Source organism: Diadema setosum, chromosome 8 (assembly GCF_964275005.1).
Source record: "Diadema setosum chromosome 8, eeDiaSeto1, whole genome shotgun sequence".
Classification (NCBI taxonomy): Eukaryota; Metazoa; Echinodermata; class Echinoidea; order Diadematoida; family Diadematidae; genus Diadema; species Diadema setosum.
This window is the reverse complement of record NC_092692.1, coordinates 28,451,351-28,479,131: the sequence shown is the minus strand read 5'-3', so window position 1 is coordinate 28,479,131 and position 27,781 is coordinate 28,451,351. Positions and strand designations below refer to the sequence as shown.

The 27,781-nt window shown below is 40.5% G+C and overlaps 1 protein-coding gene across 1 annotated transcript; it reads left to right on the top strand.

Moving 5' to 3' along the window:
- Positions 1 to 102: 102 nt before the first annotated feature.
- Positions 103 to 26,275, top strand: LOC140231627 (uncharacterized). Its single transcript, XM_072311778.1, has 3 exons — positions 103 to 182; positions 22,558 to 22,694; positions 25,938 to 26,275. Exons 1-3 carry the CDS (start codon positions 131 to 133, stop codon positions 26,085 to 26,087), a joined length of 339 nt encoding a protein of 112 aa, XP_072167879.1. The 5' UTR covers positions 103 to 130; the 3' UTR covers positions 26,088 to 26,275.
- Positions 26,276 to 27,781: the final 1,506 nt, after the last annotated feature.

Below are 27,781 nucleotides of genomic sequence, written 5' to 3'. Positions count from 1 at the left end.
GTTCTTCTCTTAAATATGGCATACCTGCATGTCAAGGAGAGAAATCTTTCTGTGTCTTTTTCTTCATTAATCCTCAGCAGAAAAGGGTGGAGATGAGCTCTCAGTTTTGTATGATGGTGCACCCTCTCAGATGGGAGAGAAATCATCCACCTGTATGTCGCCTTTTATCTGGCCAGTAGATGGTGAGTTGTGTAATATTCTGTAGTTCCTGCTAGGTACTGCCATTACCCCTTTCTCAACACAGACCTTCACGCACACACACGTAGAATGCATGTTTACCTGAGGAAGGCGATTGCTAAATGGAAATTATGATGTGAAAAGTGACAGAGCAGGGATTTCTGGCTCAAACAGTGGCACATATGTCTGCTAACAAACGGTTCAAGTTCAAGTCCCATTTAGTCTAGCTAGGCTATGGTGTGTATAAACATACCATCTCCTGCAGGAAGAGTAAAAACACTGTCTCTTGCATAAAGACATCTAAGACTGGAGGACCATTGTGCGAGGGAGTTGCATCTCACGCACGTAAAAGACACAGCTTCGATACTTCAGTTAGAACTCGGATAGTCACTTTAGTATCAATTTGTGATATTACTGATAGTGGGTTGTCTGGTCAAAGATGAACTTAGCTCTTCAGTTTTGTTTCAAGTTCATGGTGACTTCTGCCATCGAAAATTGTTCGAACAACAATTGTACTAGCTGGAAAAGCTCACCTATTGTCTTACATATTATTGTATCCCTGTTATGTGTATCTCAAGATACTTTTCATTCAGCAGTGTTATGTTCAGCCGCCACGTGATATTGATGTGCTTTGAAAAACAGAATGTTTTCTCAAAGCATGACTATGTTGGTGTCTCAGAATAATGTGGCACACAGGGGGTTTCCACCATGGCACATGAAGAGTTAATAGGCACTCTGTTGGTTTTCAATGATGCTGCCCCCAGTGTTCTTCCATGCACAGGGTCAAACGTAGTCATGTATAAAGGGCCTTATTGTGGTTGGTGTTTTCTGTGTGGCCTGTGGGCTGCATTTCTCAATGGTTTTTAATTCAAACGCACAATGGACATCCGTTATTTTTAGAATTTAGGTGCTTGTAACTTTTGGTAGTAGCACCCTTACAAAATAGTTGATTTTTATGCCTCCGCCACGAAGTGGTGCCGGAGGCATTATGTTTTCGGGTTGTCCGTCCGTCCGTACGTACGTCCGTACGTACGTCCGTACGTACGTCCGTACGTACGTCCGTCCGCTTTCGTTTACGCGATAACTTGAGTAATATTTACTGGAATTTTACCAAACTTGGTCCAAGTATGAAGTATGATGGGGCAACGATTTGATAAGATTTTGGGTGAAATCGGCTAAAGGTCAAAGGTCAAAGGTCAAGGTCAAATCATGAAATTGTATCCGTTTACGCGATAACTCAAGACTGTATGGAGCAAATTTCACCAAACTTTGTTGGAGGATGATGTATGATGGGACAATTACTTGAATAGTTTTTCAGTGAAATCGGACAGAGGTCAAAGGTCAAAGATCAAGGTCAAATCCTAAAATTTATCTGTTTATGTGATAACTCAAAACTGGATAAAGCAGCTTTCACCAAACTTGGTCCAGGGATGATGTATGATGGGACAATTAGTTGAGTAGATTCTAGTGACATTGACAAGAGGTCAAAGGTCAAAAGGTCAAGGTCAAATGCTAAAAATGTTGCTATTTCCCCCATATCTATGCAATGCTAGCAGTTATTTTCTTGAAACTTAGTGTAGACATGTACTACTGCGTAAGGATTCTCCAGAGAGAGTTTCATGTCATAAGGTCAGAGGTCAAAAGGTCAAAGGTTAGGTGAAAATGTTTCAATATCACTTTTCTCCCAAATGGTTCAATGTATCTTCATGGAATATGGTACATATGCATGTACTGACTGGCAGGGATTATCTAGGGAATTTAGGGGTCATGGGTCAATAGTCAGGGGTTCAAAGGTCAAGGTCAACTCCTCAAAATGTTACTGCTGTATTTTCCTCATACATGTTGTTACGACCAAAATCACTCTGAGAATGATCGCACAAAAGAAACCATCAACTAATGTTCAGGCGGTTTATTAACAGTGATATTGTGGGTACAGACTCGTAATCGGTTTTCACATCAGTCCAATCATGATCAATAGAAACAATTACAAATCGGTAATAGAATCACTTACATATTATGTTATCACGTAGTCCTTTGAAAATGTTCAGATACGATGGTCGATGCACCGATGAATGATCCTTGACGCACCGATGAATGATTCCTCCGACGTAACTCCAAAGGCACAGGTTGCATTAATCCACAGTATAAATCCGGGGTAAAATCCACGATAGATGTCCACAGCAAAACGTGTAGAATCCAAACGTTATGACGACCACGTCCAGTTGCGGCGTTGAATAATGATTCACTTTATAATGTCCAGCAAGGAATCCAGCCCGTCACAGCTTTGCCGTAATAATGTCCGTTGACACTAAAATATGGAGTCTATCTCCAATGTAGGCAAATTAATTCTCTGCAGGCAAAATGTCTCCCAGGCCTTATCTCCACAAACACAGTTTGTATAGCAGGTCAGCAGGTAACACAGGACTGACTATAACAAGTCGCTTCAGAGCCAGAAGTGACGTAACTCTCAGAGCAGAGGTGTTGGGTACTCTGCCTACCTCAGAATTTCTCCGGCTTATATATTCATTCACCCCTTTCTAGTACATTCTGTAATTTTCTCCAACCTGGGGCTACATACCTGAACATACTAGCAAGTCCAAATTCCAGGAATCCTGGATGACTCACTGCCTAATATGTGCATAACATCATTGCCAAAATTAACTACCAATCACATTGGGCTACAAGGGCAGTGCCTCACTCAGCCAGCACTTCCTAGAATTTTCTGGAATGGGTGAAATCATTCTAGATTGAATGAGCTATAATGTATTTCCTGTCACATGCATACATGTACTGTAGCTACATTGTATACCATGTAGAAAATTCTCCACTGATCTGGTCAGCCTGTATGTACTACTAGTATATCTATATCATATAGAATGTTCTCCATTAATCTGGTCACCCTGTGTACATACACATTAAACAACCATGCATACAGCCTTGATACATGTACATAACTACTTGTGTGTACATTTGTGACACCATCCCCCATGGGAAAAAGAAAGCCTTGCCGTAGCAAGGGTTTCTTTTACCTTCACAATTTCTCATTGTTATTTACAACGAATGTGAGGTAAAATCCAACTCAAACAACCATAATCACATACTATCACATGCCTTTTGAAAAGCTGCATTGATTCCATGTTCTCTTTTCATGGATACCAGTTACATTGATATTGCTTGGATTCTCGGAGCTTATACAATCATGTCAAACTGTTTTGCATACATTAATGGATATGCTAAACACATACAATGTACACTGTAAGTGATATGTGGTGAAAACTTTTCACCTTTGATACTCTCTTCATGTTACACTCTTGACAAAGCGTCAGCAATGACATTATTTTTGCCTGCCACATGTTTGATTTTGAGAGCATATGGCTGCGTCATCATGCTCCATCTGAACAGTCTATTGTTCTTCATTTTGAACCGGTCTAAAAAGACCAAGGGGTTGTGGTCAGTATAGACCGTGATCTCCCCTTTGCTATTTGTCAAGTACACTTCATATTGCTGGAGGGCAAGGATGAGACTGAGAGCCTCCTTCTCGATAGTTGAGTATTTCTTTTGGTATGCGTTCAACTTTTTGGAAAAGTAGCTAACCGGTCGTTCAGTGCCTTCTTCATCTTCTTGGAGCAAAACCGCTCCCACTCCTACATCACTAGCATCGATTGCCACTTTAAATGGCTTTTGGAAGTCAGGAGCTGCCAGAACAGACTCATTAGCAAGGACTGCTTTTAGTTTCTCGAAGGCCCTTTGACACTCATCAGTCCAGGTGTACTTTGCCTTACCCTTCAGCAGGTTTGTTAGGGGGGTGACTACAGTGCTGAAATTTGGCACAAATTTCCTGTAGAAACCAGCCATGCCCAGGAATCTGAGCAACTCCTTCTTGGATTGGGGGATGGGAAAGCCTAGTATAGCTTCTACCTTGGCTTCTCTTGGCAATACCTGTCCCTGACCGACTACATGCCCGAGATACACCACTTTGGCCTTTGCAAATTCACTCTTTGCCAGATTAATCACCAATCCGGCCTCCCTGAGTCGATCAAAGAGTTGCCGCAAGTGTGTAATGTGCTCTTCCCACGTGTCACTATACACTAGGATGTCATCAATGTATACTACACAGTTGTCAAGTCCGGCAATGATTTGGTTTGTCAGCCGTTGGAAGGTGGCCGGAGCATTTTTCATGCCAAATGGCATTACTTTGCATTGGAACAAGCCATCTGGTGTAGCAAAGGCAGAAATCTCCCTGGCTTTGTCGGTCAAGGGCACTTGCCAGTATCCCTTTAGAAGGTCTATTTTACTGACATATGCAGAATTTCCGACCCTGTCAATGCAGTCTTCTAGTCTGGGAATGGGAAAAGAATCTGTTTTCGTCACGGCGTTTACCTTTCGGTAATCTATACAGAATCTTTGAGACCCATCCGGTTTGGGCACCATGACGATTGGGGAGCTCCAACTGCTTTTACTCGGTTCTATTATGTCATTGTCTAGCATGTACTGAACCTCTTCCCTTACTTTTTGCAGTTTGCTCGGGTTTAGTCTGTAAGGGTTTTGCTTGATAGGGTCAGCGTCTCCTACATCAACATCATGTACAGCCAGAGGGGTGCAGCCTGGTTTGTCTTTACACAATTCTTTGTACTCATGTAACAGACTAGTCACATCTTTCCTCTGATTTTCAGGTAGGTAGTTCAGTGCATCATCTACTTTCCCTAACATCTCTGAGTTAGACAACCTGACACTAGAGGGCTCACTTCCATTCTCATCTTGAGCTTCTCCCTCTTCATCTACCTCCTCTTCTACCACCTGAGCTACACCTACAGGCTGACTAGCCTTTCTCTCATAGTACTCTTTCAGCATGTTTACATGACACACCCTCTGATCTTTTCGTCTGTCTGGCGTACTGATCACATAGTTCACATCATTGAGTTTCTTTTTGACACAGTATGGGCCACTGAACTTGGCTTTCAGTGGTTCACCTTGTATGGGCAGCAGTACAAGAACTTTGTCACCTGGTTTGAAGGTTCGGGCTTTGGCATTTTTGTCTGCCTTTCTCTTCATTGAGTCTTGTGACACTTTCAAGTGTTCCCTAGCTACCTCACAAGCCTTTGAAAGCCTTTCACGAAACTTTGACACATAGTCAAGTAGGTGGACCTCATCATCCTCAGTCATGAATTTCTCTTTGATGAGCTTCAGTGGGCCCCTAACTTCATGACCGTACACCAACTCAAATGGGCTGAAACCCGTCGACTCATTTGGGGAGTCCCTCGTTGCAAACAGGAGGAAAGGGATGCCCTTATCCCAATCCTCGGGATACTCCTCACAAAATGCCCTAATCATTGTCTTTAGGGTCTGGTGGTAGCGCTCCAACGCACCTTGGGATTGGGGATGATAAGCTGACGACTTCAGCTGCTTCACACCCAAACGATACATCACCTCTTGAAATATGCCTGACATGAAATTTGACCCTTGGTCAGACTGCACTTCCTTGGGCAACCCATACCTAGTGAAAAACTGCACTAGCGCATCTACCACAGTCTTGGCAGTGATATTTCTCAATGGGATAGCCTCTGGAAACCGTGTAGACATATCCATGATTGTCAAGAGGTACTTATGACCCGACCTAGTCCTAGGCAAAGGTCCAACACAGTCAACTAGAACCCGACTGAATGGTTCATCAAACGCAGGTATCGGAATCAATGGCGCCGGCTTCACTGAATGCTGTGGTTTACCAGCCACCTGACATGTGTGACAAGTCTTGCAAAACTCAGCCACATCCACATTCAACCCTGGCCAATAAAAATGCCTCATGATCCGATCCTTTGTCTTTCTGACGCCTAAATGGCCGCCAACAGGTAACTCGTGAGCAATCCTCAAGATCTCACCGCGGTAACAGGGAGGGACAACAACTTGACGGACCACCGTCCAATCCTCATCGGCTGGCCTATGGGGAGGTCTCCACTTCCTCATCAAAATGCCATCTTTGACATAATAGCACTCAGGGACCTTTTCAGCCTCAGCCTCAGAACACGCCGTCTGAGACAAGCCTTTCAACTCAGAGTCTGCCTGCTGTGCTTCAACCAAGGAAGACTTGCTAAACAGCCCATCACTGTTAGCCTCGGAGCCTAATACAGCAACCCCATCATTCAAATCCTTGAAAAAGGTTTCTGCCAACCAAACACCGGAATTCTCCTCCACATCAACAGAATCCGCATCATCTTGAACAGCTCTACGAGCCTGAGACCTAGTCACAACACAATCTGGGAAAATCCCCGGAAACTCCTCCTGCAACTGCTCAGTTTCAGCAACCACCACTGGTTTATCCGAAACAACTGGAGACACAACCACCTTATCCCCAGCCAAGTCATTCCCCAACAAGAAGTCAATGCCTGCCATGGGCAACTCAGGAACAACTCCAACAGTCACAGGACCAGAAACTAGGTCGCACTTCAAATCCACTCTATACAGTGGTACTGACATATAACTGCCATCAACAGTTTGAATCAAGACTTTTGCATTCACTGCACTATCTGGTGGAAAAGTCATACCACCATCCACCATCAACGACTGAGAGGCCCCCGTATCCCGCAGGATAACTACTGGTTTACCTGCCTCACCAGAAGTACATGGGGTCACCTCACCATCAAACAAAAAGCTACGATAGCTCTCATCCACCTGCTTAGTCCTATCTTTGAATTTGGGAGATCGACTTTCAATGGCCTGTGTTTCACTGAACGGGACACTGTTTTCGGGTAGGACACTTTTTGACATGACAAATCCCATGTCCTTCTTTGTTTTGTTTTGCAACTTCCAACACTGTGACTTTACGTGCCCTGTCTTGTTACAGTGAAAACATTTGATGACATTTGCACTTGTACTGGACCCTTTGTCAGATTGAGGCTTTGGTGCCGATGAAGTTTCAGAACTCGTGCCTTTTTCAGAACCAGCATTCTTTGGATTGCTCGACTGAGTTTTGTCTCTCTTATTTCCAGAGAAATTCCTGAAAGGTGGTCTGTTGTCATTTCTGTGGGTCAGCTCATACTCATCAGCCATCAAGGCTGCTTTATGCAAACTTGTCACTTTGTGATCATCCAAATGCGACCTCACACTGAAAGCAACACTCTTTTTGAATTCTTCCAAGAGAACAACCTCACGTAGGTTATCAAAATCCTGATCCACTTTCAGGGACCTGTACCACCTATCAAACATCATTTCTTTTTCACGAGCAAACTCAACATGTGTCTGGCCTGGTTTGCGGTACGAATTTCTGAACTTGTGTCTGTATGCCTCTGGCACCAACTCATAAGCATTCAACACTGCCTTCTTGACTGTAGCATAGTCACGTGATTGCTCTTCAGAGAGAGATGAGTACACATCGGCAGCTTTGCCGACAAACACACTTTGAAGGAGCATGGGCCAAAATTCCTGTGGCCATTTCAAACTGTTAGCCACCTTCTCAAATGACACAAAATATGCATCAACTCTGTTTTCTTCAAACTTTGGCACCAATCGAATGTTCTTGGCCAAATCAAATTCAGAGGGAGCCCTTTCACGATTTCCAACAGTTTGTGCATGAGTCAATTCCATCTCACGCAATTTCAGTTGTTGCTCCACTTCAATTTTCTTCATTTCAATTTCCCTTTCCACTTCTCTTTGTTCTCTGTCCCTCTCTCTTTCCATTTCTCTTTGTTTTTCCCTTTCCTTCATTTCCATTTCCAATCTCATCTTCTCTTTCTCCAATTCTAGTTCTCTTGCTCTTTCTCTCTCCTTGATTTCCAATTTAGCAAGCTCAAGCCTTGTTTGATCTGAAATTTGAGCTTGATCTGAAGTGTCAATTTCTTCTTTGAGCTCCATGTGACCAGCTACTACGTCAAGGATTTCTGCCTTTCTTACACCTTGTGGAACATCAACATTTAAATGCTGTGCAATAGCAGTCAAATCACATTTGCGTAACCTTTGCAAATCTTTGAGGGACAAATCTGTCCTCTGAACAAATGCCTGAACATCCATTGTACTGATTGACATTGTCACATGTATTACACACAATGTACAATTGAACAATCAACTCAACTGGTATTTTTTCTGTACCAATACTCTGGATTCCGGAACATTCCAAATTCTAAGTTTTGGCTTTAAATTCACTTCTCGGACACAAGCCCCCAATTTTGTTACGACCAAAATCACTCTGAGAATGATCGCACAAAAGAAACCATCAACTAATGTTCAGGCGGTTTATTAACAGTGATATTGTGGGTACAGACTCGTAATCGGTTTTCACATCAGTCCAATCATGATCAATAGAAACAATTACAAATCGGTAATAGAATCACTTACATATTATGTTATCACGTAGTCCTTTGAAAATGTTCAGATACGATGGTCGATGCACCGATGAATGATCCTTGACGCACCGATGAATGATTCCTCCGACGTAACTCCAAAGGCACAGGTTGCATTAATCCACAGTATAAATCCGGGGTAAAATCCACGATAGATGTCCACAGCAAAACGTGTAGAATCCAAACGTTATGACGACCACGTCCAGTTGCGGCGTTGAATAATGATTCACTTTATAATGTCCAGCAAGGAATCCAGCCCGTCACAGCTTTGCCGTAATAATGTCCGTTGACACTAAAATATGGAGTCTATCTCCAATGTAGGCAAATTAATTCTCTGCAGGCAAAATGTCTCCCAGGCCTTATCTCCACAAACACAGTTTGTATAGCAGGTCAGCAGGTAACACAGGACTGACTATAACAAGTCGCTTCAGAGCCAGAAGTGACGTAACTCTCAGAGCAGAGGTGTTGGGTACTCTGCCTACCTCAGAATTTCTCCGGCTTATATATTCATTCACCCCTTTCTAGTACATTCTGTAATTTTCTCCAACCTGGGGCTACATACCTGAACATACTAGCAAGTCCAAATTCCAGGAATCCTGGATGACTCACTGCCTAATATGTGCATAACATCATTGCCAAAATTAACTACCAATCACATTGGGCTACAAGGGCAGTGCCTCACTCAGCCAGCACTTCCTAGAATTTTCTGGAATGGGTGAAATCATTCTAGATTGAATGAGCTATAATGTATTTCCTGTCACATGCATACATGTACTGTAGCTACATTGTATACCATGTAGAAAATTCTCCACTGATCTGGTCAGCCTGTATGTACTACTAGTATATCTATATCATATAGAATGTTCTCCATTAATCTGGTCACCCTGTGTACATACACATTAAACAACCATGCATACAGCCTTGATACATGTACATAACTACTTGTGTGTACATTTGTGACAATGTATACTAGTATATGCAATGATTGCATTATTAGTTTTAAAAGTGTTTGATATATGTACATGTATTACTTGATGGAGATTCCTTGGAAATGTCTAGCCAGAAGGTCAAAGGTCAAAGGTTAAGGGTCAAAGGTCAGGTTTAAATGAAAAAAAAAATATTTTGTACTGTAATTACACTCTTTTTTCATACCTTGAAAATTAAACTCAATGCATAAACTTATAATAAGGTCGGTCAGAAGTCAAGTAAAAATTTTCAATTCCCCAAATATGTGTACCTGCACTCTTTAATAGACAATTATAGCAAACCCAGTTCGTGGAAAGTGAACATTCAAGATATTTCTGACAAACCTGTTATTTCGATATTTTGCCAGTTATGTGAAACTGTCATCACACATTGTCAAGACATTGTACTATACACCTATTGGGAGAATCATGCATTATGGCGGAGGCATCAGTCGCCGTAGCGACATTTCTAGTTTTTTTTTTTTTTTAAGGATCTCCTTGTGTGCACTCTACTGGTCACATTTCTCAACAGATTTTGTTCAAGTTTTGTACAGTGGTGTATCACTGTCAAACTTGGCCTGTACAGTTTTGGTTATGCTGCCCCCAATGTTCCATACTTTATACTTTGGATCACAGGCCACAACCATGTCATATATATATTTTTTGTGTGTGCTCTACCATCCACATTTCTTGATGCCTTTTTTCCTCCCCAAACTCATATGGACCAGCACCATGATGGAAATTCGACCCCTATTATTGCTGGTAATGCTGCTCCCAGAGTTCTGCCTTTTATAGAGTTGAAAGGTCATATTATTTTGATTTATGTCTTGTGTACACCATGCGGGTAGTATTTTGTAACAATTATTGTTTAAATTTTGTACTCATTTGTATGATGGTCAAATCAAGACTCCTAGAATTTTGATAATGCTGCCCTCAATGTGCCAACTTTCATCGGGTCAAAGGTCATATTTAGGCTGCCGACTTGTGTCCACTCTACTCACTGGCCACAATTTGTAACTTTTTTATTACTTTTGTATGCAGGTCAATCATGGTATGATCTCAGCTGCTATAGTTTAATGACCCCAAGGATACACTTCCATTGTGTGGCAGTGGATATTGTTACACTTACCATGTTTAAAGGAATGATATAGTTTTGGTTGAGAGAGGGGTTCAGGTTTGAACATTTTGCGATATGATTAGAAACCACATAATATACACTCAGCAAAAAAAGAAAGTAAACACTTTTTCAAGTTCATCTCTCTCATAGAATATCTGGCTAAAAATGGTGTGTTACATACCATGTTAAAGGTAATTTAATTAGCTATTAACCTAGTAGGTCAATGAAAAGATTAACACATTTGTTTTTCTCTTCCAAGGCACAAAAGTAAAAATTGCAAAATGGACAAGTTGTTATTCAAGCGTATTTGCTCGTCGATTTTAACACAAAAGACATGAAAATCAATTTGCAAAAATCAACCTATGATCGCTATAATCTCTCTGTAACCCTCCAAAAATAAAGAAAGACAAAAAATAATGAAGGAAAATGAAGAATCTTCTGTCAAATCAGCAGTCAAAAGACATAAGAGAAAAGAATTATGATAACAAAGAAAGTTAAATTTGACATGTTATTCCAAATTAAGAAAATTTGAAATAATATTTGATTTTTGAATTTGTCTCATGTATTCTTAAATTCCTGAATTAAAAGGTAAAATGAAGAAATTCTTTTGATTTCATCATCTTTACGGCTACTCCCTATGTCATTTAAAGTTTGAATTGATGGAAAATGCTTATGTTCCACCTTCAGTTTCCCCACTATGTTTTTGTTTTGAACATAAAGGGAAACAAGGGAACGGAAACTTATTTCCGCTGTTTCATTCATACCTCTCACTGCGTTAAATTAGTCTGGATAATAAACGGAAAGATGTTAACTCCGCAAATGCCATGGGTCGTCAGCAGCACACCAGGGATCACCAGTGTTTCAGCCATTTAAGTGCTGTACACCTCCCCCTGGCTGGCCGGTGCTGCGTTGGGATCCCCTTGACAGCACCCCCATGGCATTTCAAAGAAAAAACAAAACAAAACAAAACACAACATCACAAAACAAGACAGAAAAGAAAAAGCTTGGCATCAATCACCTCTCCTCACTCCCGAAACACTCTCTCTACACCCCCCTATTCCCACCACCCCCCCAAGCCTTCCCTACTATCCGTGCAGATCCTGTCTCCGCTGCCCCACAAATTCTCCTGATCCACCTTTCCCCGTCCGTCCCTACCACCTATTCCCATCCCTCTGACCCACCTCCTTACCGATCGACCAGCATATCCCCTGCACCCCACCTCCACAGTATGCACCTCCGCTCTCCACCCCCTTTTCTCACACTCCTCCCTCAACTCAGCATACCTATCCAGCTTTCTTTCCCTTGCCTCATCCATCCTTGTCTCCCATGGCACAGTCAGCTCCACCATTGCTAACCTGTGCACAGACCTAGCCACCAGCACCATGTCCGGCCGAAGGGCAGTTACTACCACCTCCTCTGGCACTGTACGGTTTCCCTCATCCACCCGCACCTCCCAATCATCCCCCGCTGCTAAGATTCCCCCACCATCATCCCTCTGACCCTTCCTTCTCACACTGCATCTCACACCCTCCTTCACAAACCTGATTCCCCTCACCCTAGGAGGCCCATTCTTCTTCCTTGCCTCCACTGCCACCCTCGCCACCTCCGCCATCTCCTTCAACACCTGGTTATGCCTCCATGTATAGGCCTGTAATAGACCTCCACATGCTGACAAAGAGTGCTCTAGTGAGCCCTTCGCCTTGTTGCAAACCCTGCATCCACCATCCTCCACAATGCCCCATCTCTGGAGATTTACTGGAGACGGCAAAACATCAAAGGTGGAACTGATCATGAAGCGCACAGCTCCAGAGGACATTGACCAAAGGTCATTCCATGACACCTTCCTCTGCTCCACCCCTTCCCATCGGGTCCATGCTCCCTGCACTCCCTGCTGTACAGCCTTGGCAAAGCGGTACTCCTCCTCCTTCTCCTTAACCGCCTCCACCACCAACTCCCTCCTACCCTTCCTGCCTTGCTTGCTGTACCATCTGACACCCTGATGAAACCCGACCCCTTTCCGACCCACCTGAACCGCACCCTGCATCTCCTTCCACTTTGCCATTGCCACTGCCTCGTCCGCAGCCTCCTCCGCCCTCCACTTCCTCCCTGTGCGGATCGGTGGCCTAACTCCTGCTATTACCTGGCCCTTTGACTCCCTCATCATCATCACTAGCCTAACCTTGCCAGCTTTAAACTCCTCCACCACTGACGTCATAGGCAATTGCAACCTGCCTGATCTGCAAAAGAATGCCACATCTGTAAGCATTCTTGGAACGCCTAACCACTTCCGGTAGTACGAGTTCATCTTCTGCTGCATCCTCTCAACCCTGGACATTGCCACCTCGTACACCTGCAGTTGCCACATGATCCGTGGTAGCAAGCCAAACTGGCAGCACCACACCTTCGCATTCCCAGGGATGAGTGTCCTGTCCACCCTCTTCAACCACTCCACCACTTTCTCATAGATCTGAACTCCTCGGTGCCTGTCATTCAACTTGCCCTCATACCACCGCCCAAGGCTCTTTACTCCCTGCTCAGTGACCTGAGGGATATCTTCTCCCCCAATCTGAAATCTCCTTGCGACCACCTTCCCCTTCCGCACTGACACTGAGCGGCTCTTCTTGGCCTTGAACTTCATCCGTGTCCAGGCCACCAACTCCTCTAACCTATGGAGGCCATCTTTGACCTGGGTCTCGTTGCCAGACACGATTGTGAGATCATCAATGAAAGCCCTAATCGACGGCACAACCACATCTGCAGCCAGCATCAACCCTTCAATTCTCGGGGCCACACACCGGGTTAACACTTCCATCCCAAGGACAAACAGCAGCGGCAAGTCTGGACACCCCATGGGGATGCCAATTTTTAGCGCTTGCCATTCTGTTGTGTAAGTCTGGGTCGTGAATCTCATCCTGAACTGGCTGTAGTAGCTCTGCACCATCTCCCGGATCACCCTAGGGACCCAGAAAAACTCAAGAGCAAAGCTGAGATACCTGTGAGGAACTGATCCATATGCATTTGCAAGATCCAACCAGATGACATCTACATCCTCCTTCTCACGTTTGCACCTCTGGATTGACTCCCAAATCATCTGGACATGCTCCGTGCACCCAGGGAAACCTGGTATCCCTGCCTTCTGTATAGAGGTGTCCACAAACTTGTTCTTCATGACAAATCCTGACAACCGCCTTGCTAAGACACTAAAGAGGATCTTACCATCCACGTTGAGAAGCGAAATCGGTCTAAACTGGCCAATGCCTTTGGCATCCCTCTCCTTTGGGATATATACCCCTTCTGCCACACACCAGCTGACTGGAACAATCCGCTCCCGCCATAGCACCCTTAGGATCCGCCACAGCACCCTTCGGACACGAGGACAGTACTTGAACAAGGGAACGGAAGCTTATTTCCGCTGTTTCATTCATACCTCTCACTGCGTTAAATTAGTCTTTTATTATCATTGCTATCTTGGAGGACATTTGCAAATGAATTTCAATACGTCCAATTCTGCAATTTTTACTTTTCTGTCTTGGCGGACAAAAAGGAATGTGTTCACTCATGCATAAAATTTCCCTTTGTATAAACCTACCAGGTTGATAGCCAATCAAATAATCTTTGATATGGTATATGACACGTTGATTTTTATCAAAATCTTCTGGAAAAAGTGTTTACTTTTTTTTTTTTGCTGAGTGTATGACATATCAAAGAGCATATGATTCTAATAGGAATTAAAAATTTGTTTTATGAAAATCAGTTTTGAAATGGGTGAGATATTCTAGTACAGAGCAAAACAAAATGTGCCTAATAAAACATGGATCTCACCTTTTCTTAGGACCATTTTGTTTTGCTTTGTTTTTGGATATCTCAGCCATTTCAAATAATCATCAGGGGGGTATAAACCATTAATTCCTCTTAGAATCATATCCTCTTTTAATATTTCATATAAGTAGGTTCTAATAATCTCACAAAAAGTTAAAACCAGAAATCCCTCTCTCAACCAAAACTATAATCATCCCTTTAAATGATACTCAGTCATCAATTGAAAGCAGCTATGACCAATTGAAGTGACCCTGAAAGTGTGTGTGGATGCAGGCCCATAATTAGGGGGTTCAGGGGGTTCCGCTGAACTTCCTGTTTGCAAGCAGCAAAAAGAAAAAAAACATACATGAAAAAAGAGAAATGGAAAAAATTGCATGAGGGAGCTTTTTTGTTTTTTCTTCTCTTTTTTTTTTTACCTTTTTTTGCTTGTCAGCTGATGAAACCTGGAAGTGGCAGGAGAAATGAAAAAATTGCTTGGGGGAGCCTTTTCTTAAATTCTCTTTTCTTTTTTTTTTCTTTTTTTTTTCTTTTTTTTTTTTGCTTGTCAGCTGATTAAACCCAGAAGTGGCAAAGAATTTGAACTATTTTAAAAAGATCAACTTTTTTTTTAAATTCTGAACCCTCCCTTAAAAATCCCAGATATGGGCCTGGGATGAGCCAATCTCATATTGTCATGGATATGTAGGTAGACCCACCCTTTCTGCAGGGCTGCACACTAACCCATTCTTACCAGGTAAGTAGGTACCCAGCTTTTCCCTTTTTTACTGATCCAATTCTGAAAATTAAAGTTACTGGTCTAACAGTGATTTTTACCAGTCTGGACCGTCGGATTAGTGCAGTGAGCAGCATTGCTTTATGTCATTGTCATTGTCATTGTGACTACACTTTCCTGACTATTTTTTTTTTTCTCCTTTTTGGATGAAATTTCATCCATGTCTGAGAGATGAATCACAGGCATTACAGTATTCTTTTTCCTAGATGACTATTTCTTGGACATAGGGATAAGACTCGCAAGTCATGCAGTTAGGAAATACGTCATATGGAGAAGAAAAGCTTCACTCTATGTTTTAAGTAAACAGTTCATTGAAAAAAAAAAAGTTAGAATTTCACACACACACACACACACACACACACACACAGAGAAAGAAAGAAATGGATGAAGAGTACAATAAGTGGTAGCTTTTAAAGCTTCACATAGTTGTCATGACATATTGATGTCGGTTACTGCAGCATGTTTCAAAGAAGGCGAAGTGGTGGTGTCATTTCCTCCCTTGCAATTCTTCTGTTGGCTTGTCCTTTCATTTCATCCATGTGTGAGAGGTGAATCACAGGCATCACAGTATTTTTTTTCCTAGATGACTATTTCTTAGACATATAAGACTCGCAAGTCAAGAAGTTAGGAAATACGTCATATGGAGAGGAAAAGCTTCACTCTATGTTTTAAGTAAACAACTCGGAAGAAAAAAGTTAGAATTTCACACAACCACACACACACACAAACACACACACAGAAAGAAAGAAATGGATGAAGAGTAAAATAAGTGGTAGCTTTGAAAGCTTCACATAGATGTCATGACATATTGATGTTAGTTACCGCAGTATGTTTCAAGGAAGGCGAAGTGGTAGTGTCATTTCCTCCCTTGCAATTCTTCTGTTGGCTTGTCCTTCTGGAGCAGTGTGACTTTCCCCCCAGAAAGTCCATGTTTATTTTCAAGGTATTATCTACCATTTTGCAGATGAAACAAAAACTCAGCTTTAGTGCTTTAAGATAGTTCTAAATGGTGAGTTTACAATAGAAACAACCAATGTAAAAATTGGAATCAGTATAATCTGTGTCAAGTATTGTCAAATATACAAAATGTGAACAATAGTTATAATAAAAGTGTTTCTAGACTAAACCATCTGGTTTAGTGAGAAAAATGGTGATATCTCCTTGTATTTTAGGCTTTATTGCAAATTTTTTACATGGTAGGACGTTTTGTGATACAACTGACATACACATATATGCATCAAATGTGATAACTCAAACATTTTTAAAATCACTGCTCCCAGTGGTAAACTGTACCTTTAAAGGTGTTATGCAATGCAAAAGCATGTTGACTTGTGCTGATTTATAATAACCTAGTCATCGCTTAAATGGCCAAAAGAATAGATTAAGTATGGGCTATATATTTTATACAACTTTTAACAGATTTTTTTTTTCAGATCACTTGGATATGCCCACTAAAAAACAACCAAAAAAAAAAAACAATCTCAAAGTAAGATTATGTCAATAGCATGATCTGACAATTACCAAAGTACTTATATAATTAGTAAATGCAGTGAAATGCACTTTCCCTTAAACTGAGTATAACTTGCATGTCTCTGTGTTATTCATGTGATTAAAAGGGGCATTCCAAATGATTTTCATAATTTCACATCATGTAGTACATAAATCGACAGCTCCATGTGTAGATTTGTGGAATTTATTGTGGTCCTTGAGTAGAGAAACAATGCTTTGAAAAACCTTAAACAAATTACACTGAACAATGATGATGACATAGGAGGCTCACATATTTCAGAAATGTAGCAGTGTATTTCCATTACAACACTGCTTGCTTGCAAGTTCACCTGAGTATGTATGTGCATGCTGCCTTGCTCCAACTCATGCATTCTTATGGTAAGGCTGCCATGTCGTCATTCTTGTTCATTGCAATTTGTTATAGATTTTGAAAACAGTCTTATACTTCATCCTAATCATCATAAATCCTGACACTCTGTACTCAGCGCACTGTAAAAGTGGATATTTTTGCACAACTAATTTTTCACGCTCAGCGGGGTAAGAACAGTTTCGTGTGTTTTTAATGCCGTGAAATCAAGATATCAACTGCTTGATCATATAGCAAACAAAAATATTTGTGTGCTTTTATTTTCGCGCTAGTTTCGGTTTGCGCGAGATGTAAGAAAATTTCAACACCGCAAAAATTCCACTTTTACAGTAACTAATTTATAGTTATTCAAATGTAAAAATCTGAAAATCATACAGAGGTCTCCTTTAATAAAGTACATTGTATGCCAGTTATGCTCAGTCTAGATAAAGACACATTCCAGTGTCTTTTATCAGTCATATCAAAACTTTAGTAGTGATTGACAGATGATGTCATTGTGTGACCTTGGTTTTGAAGGTTTTGTGTGGGCGTATCCAAGTAATCTGGAGAAAAAAAAAAAAAGCAGAAAAATCATTAGAAGATACATGGCATGTATCTAGTTATTCTTTTGACCACATAAGAGATAATCAGGATATTTTAAACCAACACAAGTCAATATGTGTGTGCATTGCAGAGGTCATTTTAATAGATAGATTCCTCCTAGATGTTGTTTTTGCTGAGATGTTTTAACCCTGTAGTAAGCTGATACAAAAGAAGTTATTTCTTCTCTTTTATGAATTTATAGATAAAGAATATATAGAGAGTTACAGATATAGGTTTATAGATTAGATTTTTCTAAAAAAGGCATTTGACATGATAGCCTAACCACCTCGCCTACCAGGCGAACTATCGGCCAATCTCACTCACTGCAATCCTGTCCAAATTATGCGAGCATGTGGTGCATTGTGCTGTCATCCATCACCTCATTGAACACAACATCTTGTCAGACGCACAACACGGCTTCAGAAAGCGAAGATCCTATGAAACCCAGCTCATCCTCACCATCAATGACCTTGCAAAAGGGCTCAATGACAAGGAACAGATAGATTGCATACTGTTGGACTTTGCGAAAGCATTCGACAAAGTCTCTCACCGGCGACTTCTACACAAAGCAGACTACTATGGTATACGCGGCACTACTCTCAGATGGGTCAAAAGCTTCCTGAGCGACCGTACCCTACAAGTCGTACTTGAGGGCCAGATCAGTCAGGAGATCAAGGTTACATCTGGAGTACCGCAAGGCAGTGCCCTAGGCCCACTCCTTTTCTTGATCTACATCAACGAAGATAGCGTTGAGCACTCGACAACACGCCTTTTCGCTGATGACTGCCTGCTCTACAGGCGCATTAGGTCAGCCCAAGATTGTACCAATCTTCAGGAAGACTTAGACCGGCTACAGGAATGGGAGAGCAAATGGAAGATGGAATTTCACCCTTCTAAATGCCAGATCCTTCGCGTGACCAACAAGAGGAAGCAAGTTACTGGCCAGTATAACATCCATGGGCATGATCTCGAAGTGGTGAGTTCCACAAAATACCTTGGCCTCCACATCGACTGCAAGCTTAACTTCAACTCTCACGTTGATACCACAGTGAAGAAGGCTAACTCTGTTACTGGCTTCTTATGTCGTAACTTCAAACACTGTAGCCGTCACATCAAGCAGGCCACTTACTTCACATATGTCCGACCAGTGGTGGAATATGCTGCAACAGCATGGGACCCACACACTCAGCGGAACATCAACAAGATCGAAATGGTCCAGCGAAGGTGCGCCCGCTATGTGACAGATGACTTCAACCAAACGTCCAGTGTGACAGCCATGCTTAACAACCTGCAGTGGCATTCCTTACAGGACAGACGCCTTCACAGCCGCCTGGCTATGATGTATCGCATCCGCTTTAACCTTGTTGACATCGCTTGGCAGTCCTACCTCAGCGAACGGACATCAGCCACTAGAGGACACGGCTCTCGACTGCAGACGATCCAATGTAGCAATCAGGCATATGCTTCTTCCTTCTTCCCAAGGACCTGTAAGGACTGGAACAGCCTCCAAGAGGACCCAGCTTCTTCTTCTTCTCTCGACGCCTTCCGGCTTGTCTTGAGTGGGAAGAAGAAATAGTTTTGTCTCCAGAGGACACAAATTTTTACTTACACGTTGTATATACACACTTGCACAAAAGCTACAATATCCTGCCTTAGATGTATGTGGGGGTCCACACACTCACACACATTTCACAGTGCGATAATCTTCAAAACTTGAAGCTGCACTCTACCTGGAAGAAGAAGAAGAAGAAGAAGAATTTGTAATGACCCGGAAAGAAATTGATAAAATTCAGGTAGGCGATGGTGTTTTTGATTCAGAAAGATGATCTATGAAACATTCCTTGAATAGATCACTTTAAATGGTCCCATCCAATTCTGATATTATGCAGTACGTAGCCTGCAGGAGTGTCAAAATATGAAAGGTCTTGTTTGCCTTTGGGAGCAGTGATTTAAAAAATGTTCAAGATATCACTTTTGATACATTTGTGTAGGTCAGTTGTATCACAGAACATCCTACCATATCAAATTTTTGCAACAAAGCCTATTTGGAGAATATAAGGGGATATCACTATTTTTCTTATTAAACCGTTACTGTAGACGGTTTAGTCTGGAAACATTTTTATCATAACTATAGTTCACATTTTGTATATTTAACAATACTTAGCGTCCATTATACTGGTTCAAATTTTTACATTGGTTGTTTCTATCCTTAACTCACATTTGAAAACTATTTTGAAGCATAAATGCTGGTTGTTTTTGTTTGTTTTTTTATACCCCCGCCAAACGAAGTTTGAAGGGGGTATATAGGAATCAGCGGACGGTCGGGCGGTCGGTCGGTCCGTTGCAAATCTTGCGTCGCGAACTACTTCCTCAGTTTTCAACCGATTCCCATAAAACTTGGCACAGATGTGTGCCTTGGGTTGTAGATGTGCAAGACGTATTTTTTGACAGTACCCAAAAGTACGTTTCCATGGTAACGGCATATTATGGGCAAAAATGGGTACAAATCTTGCGTCGCGAACTCCTCCCACAGTTTTTGATCAATTTTTATGAAATTAGGTACAGATGTTCATCTGAATATGTTAATGTGCAAGACACATATTTTCGCAGTTGCAAAAAGTGCGTTGCCATGGTAACGGCATGTTATTGGTAAAATATAGGGCAAAATGCTTCATGGCAAAACTGCTTCATCAGTGTTCTTCCAATTCTCATGGAATTCATATTGAATGTTTGTCTTAGGATATAGGTCAGCATGACACATTTCTTGACAGTGACAAAAAGTATGTTGCCATGGTAACAGCTCACATATTATGAGCCAAAATGATGGAAAATTTTGTGTTGCAAACTACTTCCTCAGTTTTTGCCCAATTTCCATGAAACTTGGTACAGATGTGTGCCTTTGATTGTAGATGTGCAAGACGCATTTTTCGACAGTACCCGAAAGTACGTTGCCATGGTAACGGCATATTAATGGCAGAAGATCATGGCAACATACTTTTTGTCACTGTCAAGAAATGTGTCATGCTGACCTATATCCTAAGACAAACATTCAGTATGAATTCCATGAGAATTGGAAGAACACTGATGAAGCAGTTTTGCCATGAAGCATTTTGCCCTATATTTTACCAATAACATGCCGTTACCATGGTAAAATATAGGGCAAAATGCTTCATGGCAAAACTGCTTCATCAGTGTTCTTCCAATTCTCATGGAATTCATATTGAATGTTTGTCTTAGGATATAGGTCAGCATGACACATTTCTTGACAGTGACAAAAAGTATGTTGCCATGGTAACAGCTCACATATTATGAGCCAAAATGATGGAAAATTTTGTGTTGCAAACTACTTCCTCAGTTTTTGCCCAATTTCCATGAAACTTGGTACAGATGTGTGCCTTTGGTTGTAGATGTGCAAGACGCATTTTTCGACACTACCCGAAAGTACGTTGCCATGGTAACGGCATATTAATGGCAGAAGATCAAGGAAAGATCTTGCGGATTTAACTACTTCCTCAGTTTTTTGACCAAAGCTTATGAAATGTTGTTTGGCGGGGGTATAACCAGTCGCTGTAGTGACATTTCTAGTTATAACTATTGTTCACATTTTGTACATATTTAACAATACTTAACGTCGACTATACTGGTTCAAATCCTTACATTGGTTGTTTCTATCCTTACATTTGAAAAATACTTTGAAGCATAAATGCTGGTTGTTTTTGTTTTTGTTTTTGTTTTTCATTCTGCAAATGGTATAGTATGTCTTTAATGGTCATACATGTAGGGCATGATTTTGCTCAACATGTATGGGAGATTAACAGGAAGTAATGATTTTTTCCCCCAAAGGAAATTGCAATTTCTGGTCAAAGGATGGGGAATGTTCAGTAGGACTGTGAGACGATTTTGATCACGCGAGGAGGAAGAAAGAATCATTTAAAAGAGAACAATGTGAGATTTAATTTTTTGCCGCTTACTGCTGCTGTTCCAGTCAAAATTTGCCATGTGCTGAAATGAGGGAAAACTATGCATAGGTGGAGTTTGGCAGGTGACCTTCTCACCAGATTTTCCCGGCAAAGTCAAACTGGAAATGATATGGTGGACAAATTTGGTTACAAGTTAAAGGGAGATGTGTGAGGCCATGACATCATCAGCTCACCAAATTTGCAGAACTACGTGAATGTGCATAGCAGTATAGCTGTTTTGGGAAGACACGTGAAACTGAAGTTCTGTAAGGTCCACATTTTCTGCTCGTCTGCAATCAAACTGTCACTGTTTTAGTTTGTTCCATTTGCTCTAACAGAGTCAGCGTAAAGACCTGGAGTGGATTTCACTTTGAACAGCCAAGACAAGCATCCATATCTGTATATAGCCAAGTGGAAAAGAAAAAAAATATCAAGCAGATGTGACAAAGTCAATTTGAAATGAATGAAGAAAAGATTAATCCATGTTTATGTTGAAATAATGATATTTATGTCTTTATCTATTTATCTATCTGTCTACTGTAAAACAGGAAATGCTTTCATGCATGTTGATTTGTAGATAGATAAGATTGCCAAAATTAAAACTCTTGCAAAAGTTCTTGTTTACACTGTGTGCATTGAATGCCAGTGGCAGTTAAATTTCATGCTGCGAAAAAAGCCATTGGCTCCAATTTGCGAAAATTTCATGCGACAAATTAACATCTTTTACATCTATCTATCTATCTATCTATCTATCTATCTATCTATCTATCTATCTATCTATCTATCCATCTATCTATCTATCTATCTATCTATCTTTTGTCTGTCTGTCTGTCTGTCTGTCTTTTTCTCAATCTATCTATTTATCTCTCTGTCTGTCTGTTTGTCTGTGCATATCTTAGATGTATATTGTGTGATTGTGTGTAAATGATTTTATTGTTACTCATACTGCCGTTAATGTAGATAGTCTTGACAGCCAGGATCTTCTTTGCCTGTCCGGTGGTAACATTCTTCAGTATTCCTCGCTGAGGGACCTGCAAGACTGGGCCAGACTCCTGCACCAGGTACAACAAGTACAGCTTGAAAGGAGACTACAAAAGGTAAACAAACTCTCTGCAGTTGGGGTACGTGTGACCGATCAGCGCAAAACCCACAAAGAGTGTGCCGAAATGAATTTTTGATTTTCTCCATGGTTTAAATGAGTAAGTTCCGAGTTTTGAAATGATACATGGCTTGTTCAGATTCAATCATCCTAACCCATTCAAACAGGGCTTAACATAAGAGAGAGTCACATGTAGGAGGTGCAGTTTCATGGAAAAAAAAAAAACCCAGGAAAGTGGATTTAAAGATTAGGGTCTCTCAGAATTGCTGTGCAGAATTGGCAGTGAAAATGTATTCATTTCACAGTGTAAACAGGCAGGGGCATAGACAGTGGTTGAGGGGGGTATGCATCCCCCCTAGCTCACAAGGTGGTTTGATGACATGTATAATCATCCCCCACCCCCAGTTTCAGGGAAAATATATATTTATCTTATTAGTCACATTCTTTATATCGTGTTTGTGATTATCATTCTTGTCATCATTATTGTTATTGTGATTATTATTACTATAATAATAATAATAATAATAATAATAATAATAATAATAATAATAATGATAATAATAATAATGATAATAATAATAATAATAATAATAATAATAATAATAATAATAATAATGATAATAATAATAATGATAATAATAATAATAATAATAATAGTAATAATGATAATAATAATAATAATATTATTATTATCATTATTATTATCATCATCATCATCATCATCATCTAATATCATCATCATTATCATAGTCATTATCCTTCTTGACATCTTCGTCATGGTCACTTCGTCTTTATTTCCATACGTCTGATCCCTAAATACAATTTTCTTCTGCCTCTTATGGGACGGTGTCGTTAAGTGTTTATCAAGAGACGTATGCAACAGGGATGGAGTAAATACATAAGTCTTACTGTTGTTGTTCTAATTACTTTCTCTATTGTTACTTGTCTTGTAATCTTGAAACTAACACTAAGTAAGCAAGGGCCTTTGTCATAGAAGGGCGCATCAGCGCATCACCTCTCCCGCCCCCCCCCCCCCCACCATCTTTTCATTTCTGTAGACTGAGTTACACTGTATGATGCAGACGAGGAAAAGATGTGACAAATACCACATTGGTTATCACATTGCCTTGAATGTTCATTTTTCTTACTTTTCGATTGAAAATATGCAAAACCTCCCCCCCCCCCCCCCCCCCGAAGTGCAAAAGCACCACATCCTCCCCTTTGGTCCACTTCCCAAAGACTTATAGTACAAAATGAAGCCATTCACAGTCATGTGCTAGGAAGTGTAAGAATGGGTAGTGGGTTTCCCCCTTTACCTGGAAGTAGTGATTAAAAAGTGCTGAAAAAAAATCAGTGATTTTCATGATTTATTTAAGTTTTGAAAGTTTTAAGACAAGTTATTGGCTAAGACATAATAATACTTTGTCATGCGTATGTTGCTGTTGCATCACACTATCATAACCTTTATTTCAATCAGTCTGAAAAATAAATTCATAGGAGGTGCTTTTCTGAATGCCTGTACAGGTTGCGATTTTACCTGAATTACTTTCTTGAGACACACGTGTGCTTGCTGTTACTAAGGTTTTCGTTGATCTTTGAGATGGCCAAACAACTCCTGGTTTTAGTCAAGAAGCTGGCTTCCGAGCTGTGAGTGTGCATTTCTGGGAAAGAATTAGCATGAAAATTTGTCTTTGCTGTCATCTGTTTGCAAAACCCTGTAACCGTGAAGACCGGATTCCTTGCGGTTTTCCTGCAGACAAAATTTGCCACCTTATTTCATTTTATAATGTTGAAGGCCGATCACAGGAATCATCTGCTAGGAAATGGAGGAAAGGGTAGTGGGTTTCCCCATTTACCTGGAAATGTTTAACTTTTTTTCCGCCCATTGCTTCTTCCACTGTTTTGGAAGGCATTTCAGTAAACTATGCCCATTTGCACTAACTCTTGGCAAGCTGGTGCTTAGATGAGTTTTATGATTATCATGTGGTAATGATGATGATGATGATGACGATAATAATTATAGAAGGAGCAGTGATAATGGTTATGATGGTATCGATAACAGTAGAGATAACATTAAATGGTAATAATGATTAAAATGGAATTAGGCTAATATGTAGTTATGTGTATTGATATGTTTTATTTGTTTCATTTAACCCAAAAAGCAACCGAAGGATAATACAGATCCCCTAATCAAAATAGCAGGGGTATATATCAATTCTCTCCCCCCCCCCCCATCTATGCCAGTGAAAAGATTCCTTGTAATGTTATATCAATGTGTATGTGTGTGCATCTGTGTGTTTGTTCGTACATGTAGTGTGTGTCTAGAATATAACTGATTTGACAGTGTTTCAGGTGAGTGTGTATGAAATAACTGAAGGCACTTTTGTATGGGGTCTAATCCAGAAGCTTTTTTCAGTCCTTTAAGTTGTTTTTTTTTTTCCTTTTTTGCTTTATCTGTTTGTAACACAGTAGTTTTGGTTGAAAGAAATTGAAATGGTTAACTCTAATTATAGTGATAACAGTGTACTCTGCTACTACAATCAATGCTGCTGTATTGTATTTTACCACATGGCTTCCATACATCCGCTTTCATGTTTTATGTGCTTGTGTGTGTGTGTGTGTGCGTATGCGTATGTGAATGTGTATGCAGTGTTAACACATGTTTATAAATATGTCAGACATCCTGTATGCCTTTTGTTGTTGTTTTCATGTTTTGTTTGTTTTTGGTTTCATTTTTTAATAGCAGGGCCATTTCCTTTTCCTTTTTCCCTGGCAAATCAGGATTTACGAGTAGTCTCAGTGAGGATCTTTAGGCTGTGGCATTATACTCCTTCTATCCATGGTGAAGGAGATTGATATAGAAAATCCTGCACGTGTTTAACCTATATGTCACATGATGCTCAACCATGTGGTGTCTCTGCATGTATGATAATATGATGAACAAGATGAGAGTGTCTTATTTTTTGGTATTGCCCCCCCCCCCCAAAAAAAAGAAGTGAAGGAAGGAATAAATTTCTTTTCAAACCTATTTTCTTTTGTGTGAGAATTAATCACTGCCCATGTAATAATTCTTAGCTATTCACCCGTTGAGGATGAGTCCCGAGTACACTCGGGCAAGCGTCTATGGGAAATGGGTGTTGTAGCAAAATCAGCCTGTCCACAACAGGTTAATCTCAGTGTCTCTCTTTTATCATTATCTAAATTTATTTGTTATTGTTGTTTTTTCATTTTTTTAATCTAGGTTGTTGGTGGAGCAGTACTTGACTTACTTGAGGAGGCCAACCCCCTTGACCCGAGCTTCCCACGCCTCTACCGTGTGGCCCACGGGGTGGTGCTGAACGCAGCGACAGTCTTCCCCTCCATGATTGCGGATGAGGGGAGTGAGCGATGACGGTCGCCGTCGGCAACCTATGGAATGATATTGTGGTCACTGATGGAATTCTTTGATTACACGCTTAAAGGGATGGTGTAATTTTGGTTGAGGTGAAGATTTAGCCATTCACTTTTTGCAAGATACTTAGAAACCACTTTATGAAATGTTACAGACCATACAATTTTAAGAGGAATTCCAAATTCATTTGATGAAAATGGGTTTTAAAATGGCTGAGATATCTAGAAAACAAATTAAACAAAGCGACCCTAATAAATGGTGAGTCCCACCTTTCATTAGGATTGCTTTGTTTTGGATATCTCAACCATTTCAAAACCAATTTTCATCAAATAAACTTTGAATTCCTCTAGAATTAAATGCTCTTTCATATGTCATAAGAAATTTTTCATTATCTCAAAAATCATCATCAAAAAAACATTGCAAACCTGTAGCCCCATCTCAACCGAAACTGTACAATCCCTTTAAATCACGTGATTGAACTGTAAGCACAGGAGAAACCATTTTAGGCACCACCTATTTGTAGTGGCAGAATAAAATACGGGGGCAGAGAGACATAACGAACCAGAGATCTTGCACAGCCAATTGCCTCTTGATGCGTCTGTCTCAGCCAATACTTCACTGTGTGTAGTTGGTACAGGTTCTTCTCTGAATGGGAATTCTCGACCAGTTTAAAGTTAGTGTGAAAAGAAAAAGAGTTCATTTTACAAGCACAACAGTGAAAAAATTGATCAAAATTGGACTGAAAGTGAGGTAGATATGATATTATGATGATTTGCCAATTTTGCAAAACCTTTCTCAAATGGTGTGATATTCATATGGAAATGAGTGGATAATGTCATCACATCACAATTTTCCATTGCTCTGCCAACAACAACAGCAACAATAAAAGTGATGAAAATTAAATTCTTCTGCCATAAAAGTGTACAACATGTTTATTTTGGCTGAATTATTTCAAAATAGAGATCTGCCAGAAGAGTTTTACAATTTGAGGCTGGGGCATACTTTCATTTAAACAAAAAGAAAATAGAAGAAAATTTCACAATTTTGTGAACATGCTGTAATTCAAGTTGTGAGGACGATGGCATACACTACACACCTCACACTACACATCAATACACTCTTTGCACATTCGTATTGACAGTTCACGTACTGTTTTGTGAAAATAAGTGAAACTTCACAATTTCATATATTTGCTATTGTAATCCAATCTGGATAAATTCTCACAGTTGTGCTTGTAAAATTATACTCTTTTCAGACAGACTCTTAACTCAGACAGTATTATCTGTTAACCCGTTGCGAACGAGTCCCGAGTATACTCGGGCAAGCATCTATGGGAAATGCATGTTGTAGCAAAATCAAACCGTCCTCAATGGGTTAAAAGTCAACTCATTTGTTCCATTTTACTGCTAACTCGTCATCATTCATACAATTGCCAGTATGCTTCCGGATAATAGAGATTCCGGATAGTCGATGGCCGGATAATCAAGGTCCTACTGTAAGGAAAGTTTTTTTTGGTTTTTTTTTTTCCTAGCAATGGACAGAATATTTCATTTGGTGAAAGACGACATTATTGTTCCACTCAACTCAGCTGCGCCTCGTTGAATGGATCATTTCATCTTTCAGCTCGTGAAACATTCTGTCCATTGTACTCATAAACATTCATTATTTGTATTTTACATGTACCATGTCGTGTA

Bases quoted from the DNA above. Each gene is read 5' to 3' on its own strand.
- LOC140231627 (XM_072311778.1), top strand. From the start codon at position 131: ATGGGAGAGAAATCATCCACCTGTATGTCGCCTTTTATCTGGCCAGTA. The intron at 183-22,557 runs GTGAGTTGTGTA...CCGTTAATGTAG, and splicing joins TTTTATCTGGCCAGTAGATG to ATAGTCTTGACAGCCAGGAT. The intron at 22,695-25,937 runs GTAAACAAACTC...TTTTTAATCTAG, and splicing joins TTGAAAGGAGACTACAAAAG to GTTGTTGGTGGAGCAGTACT.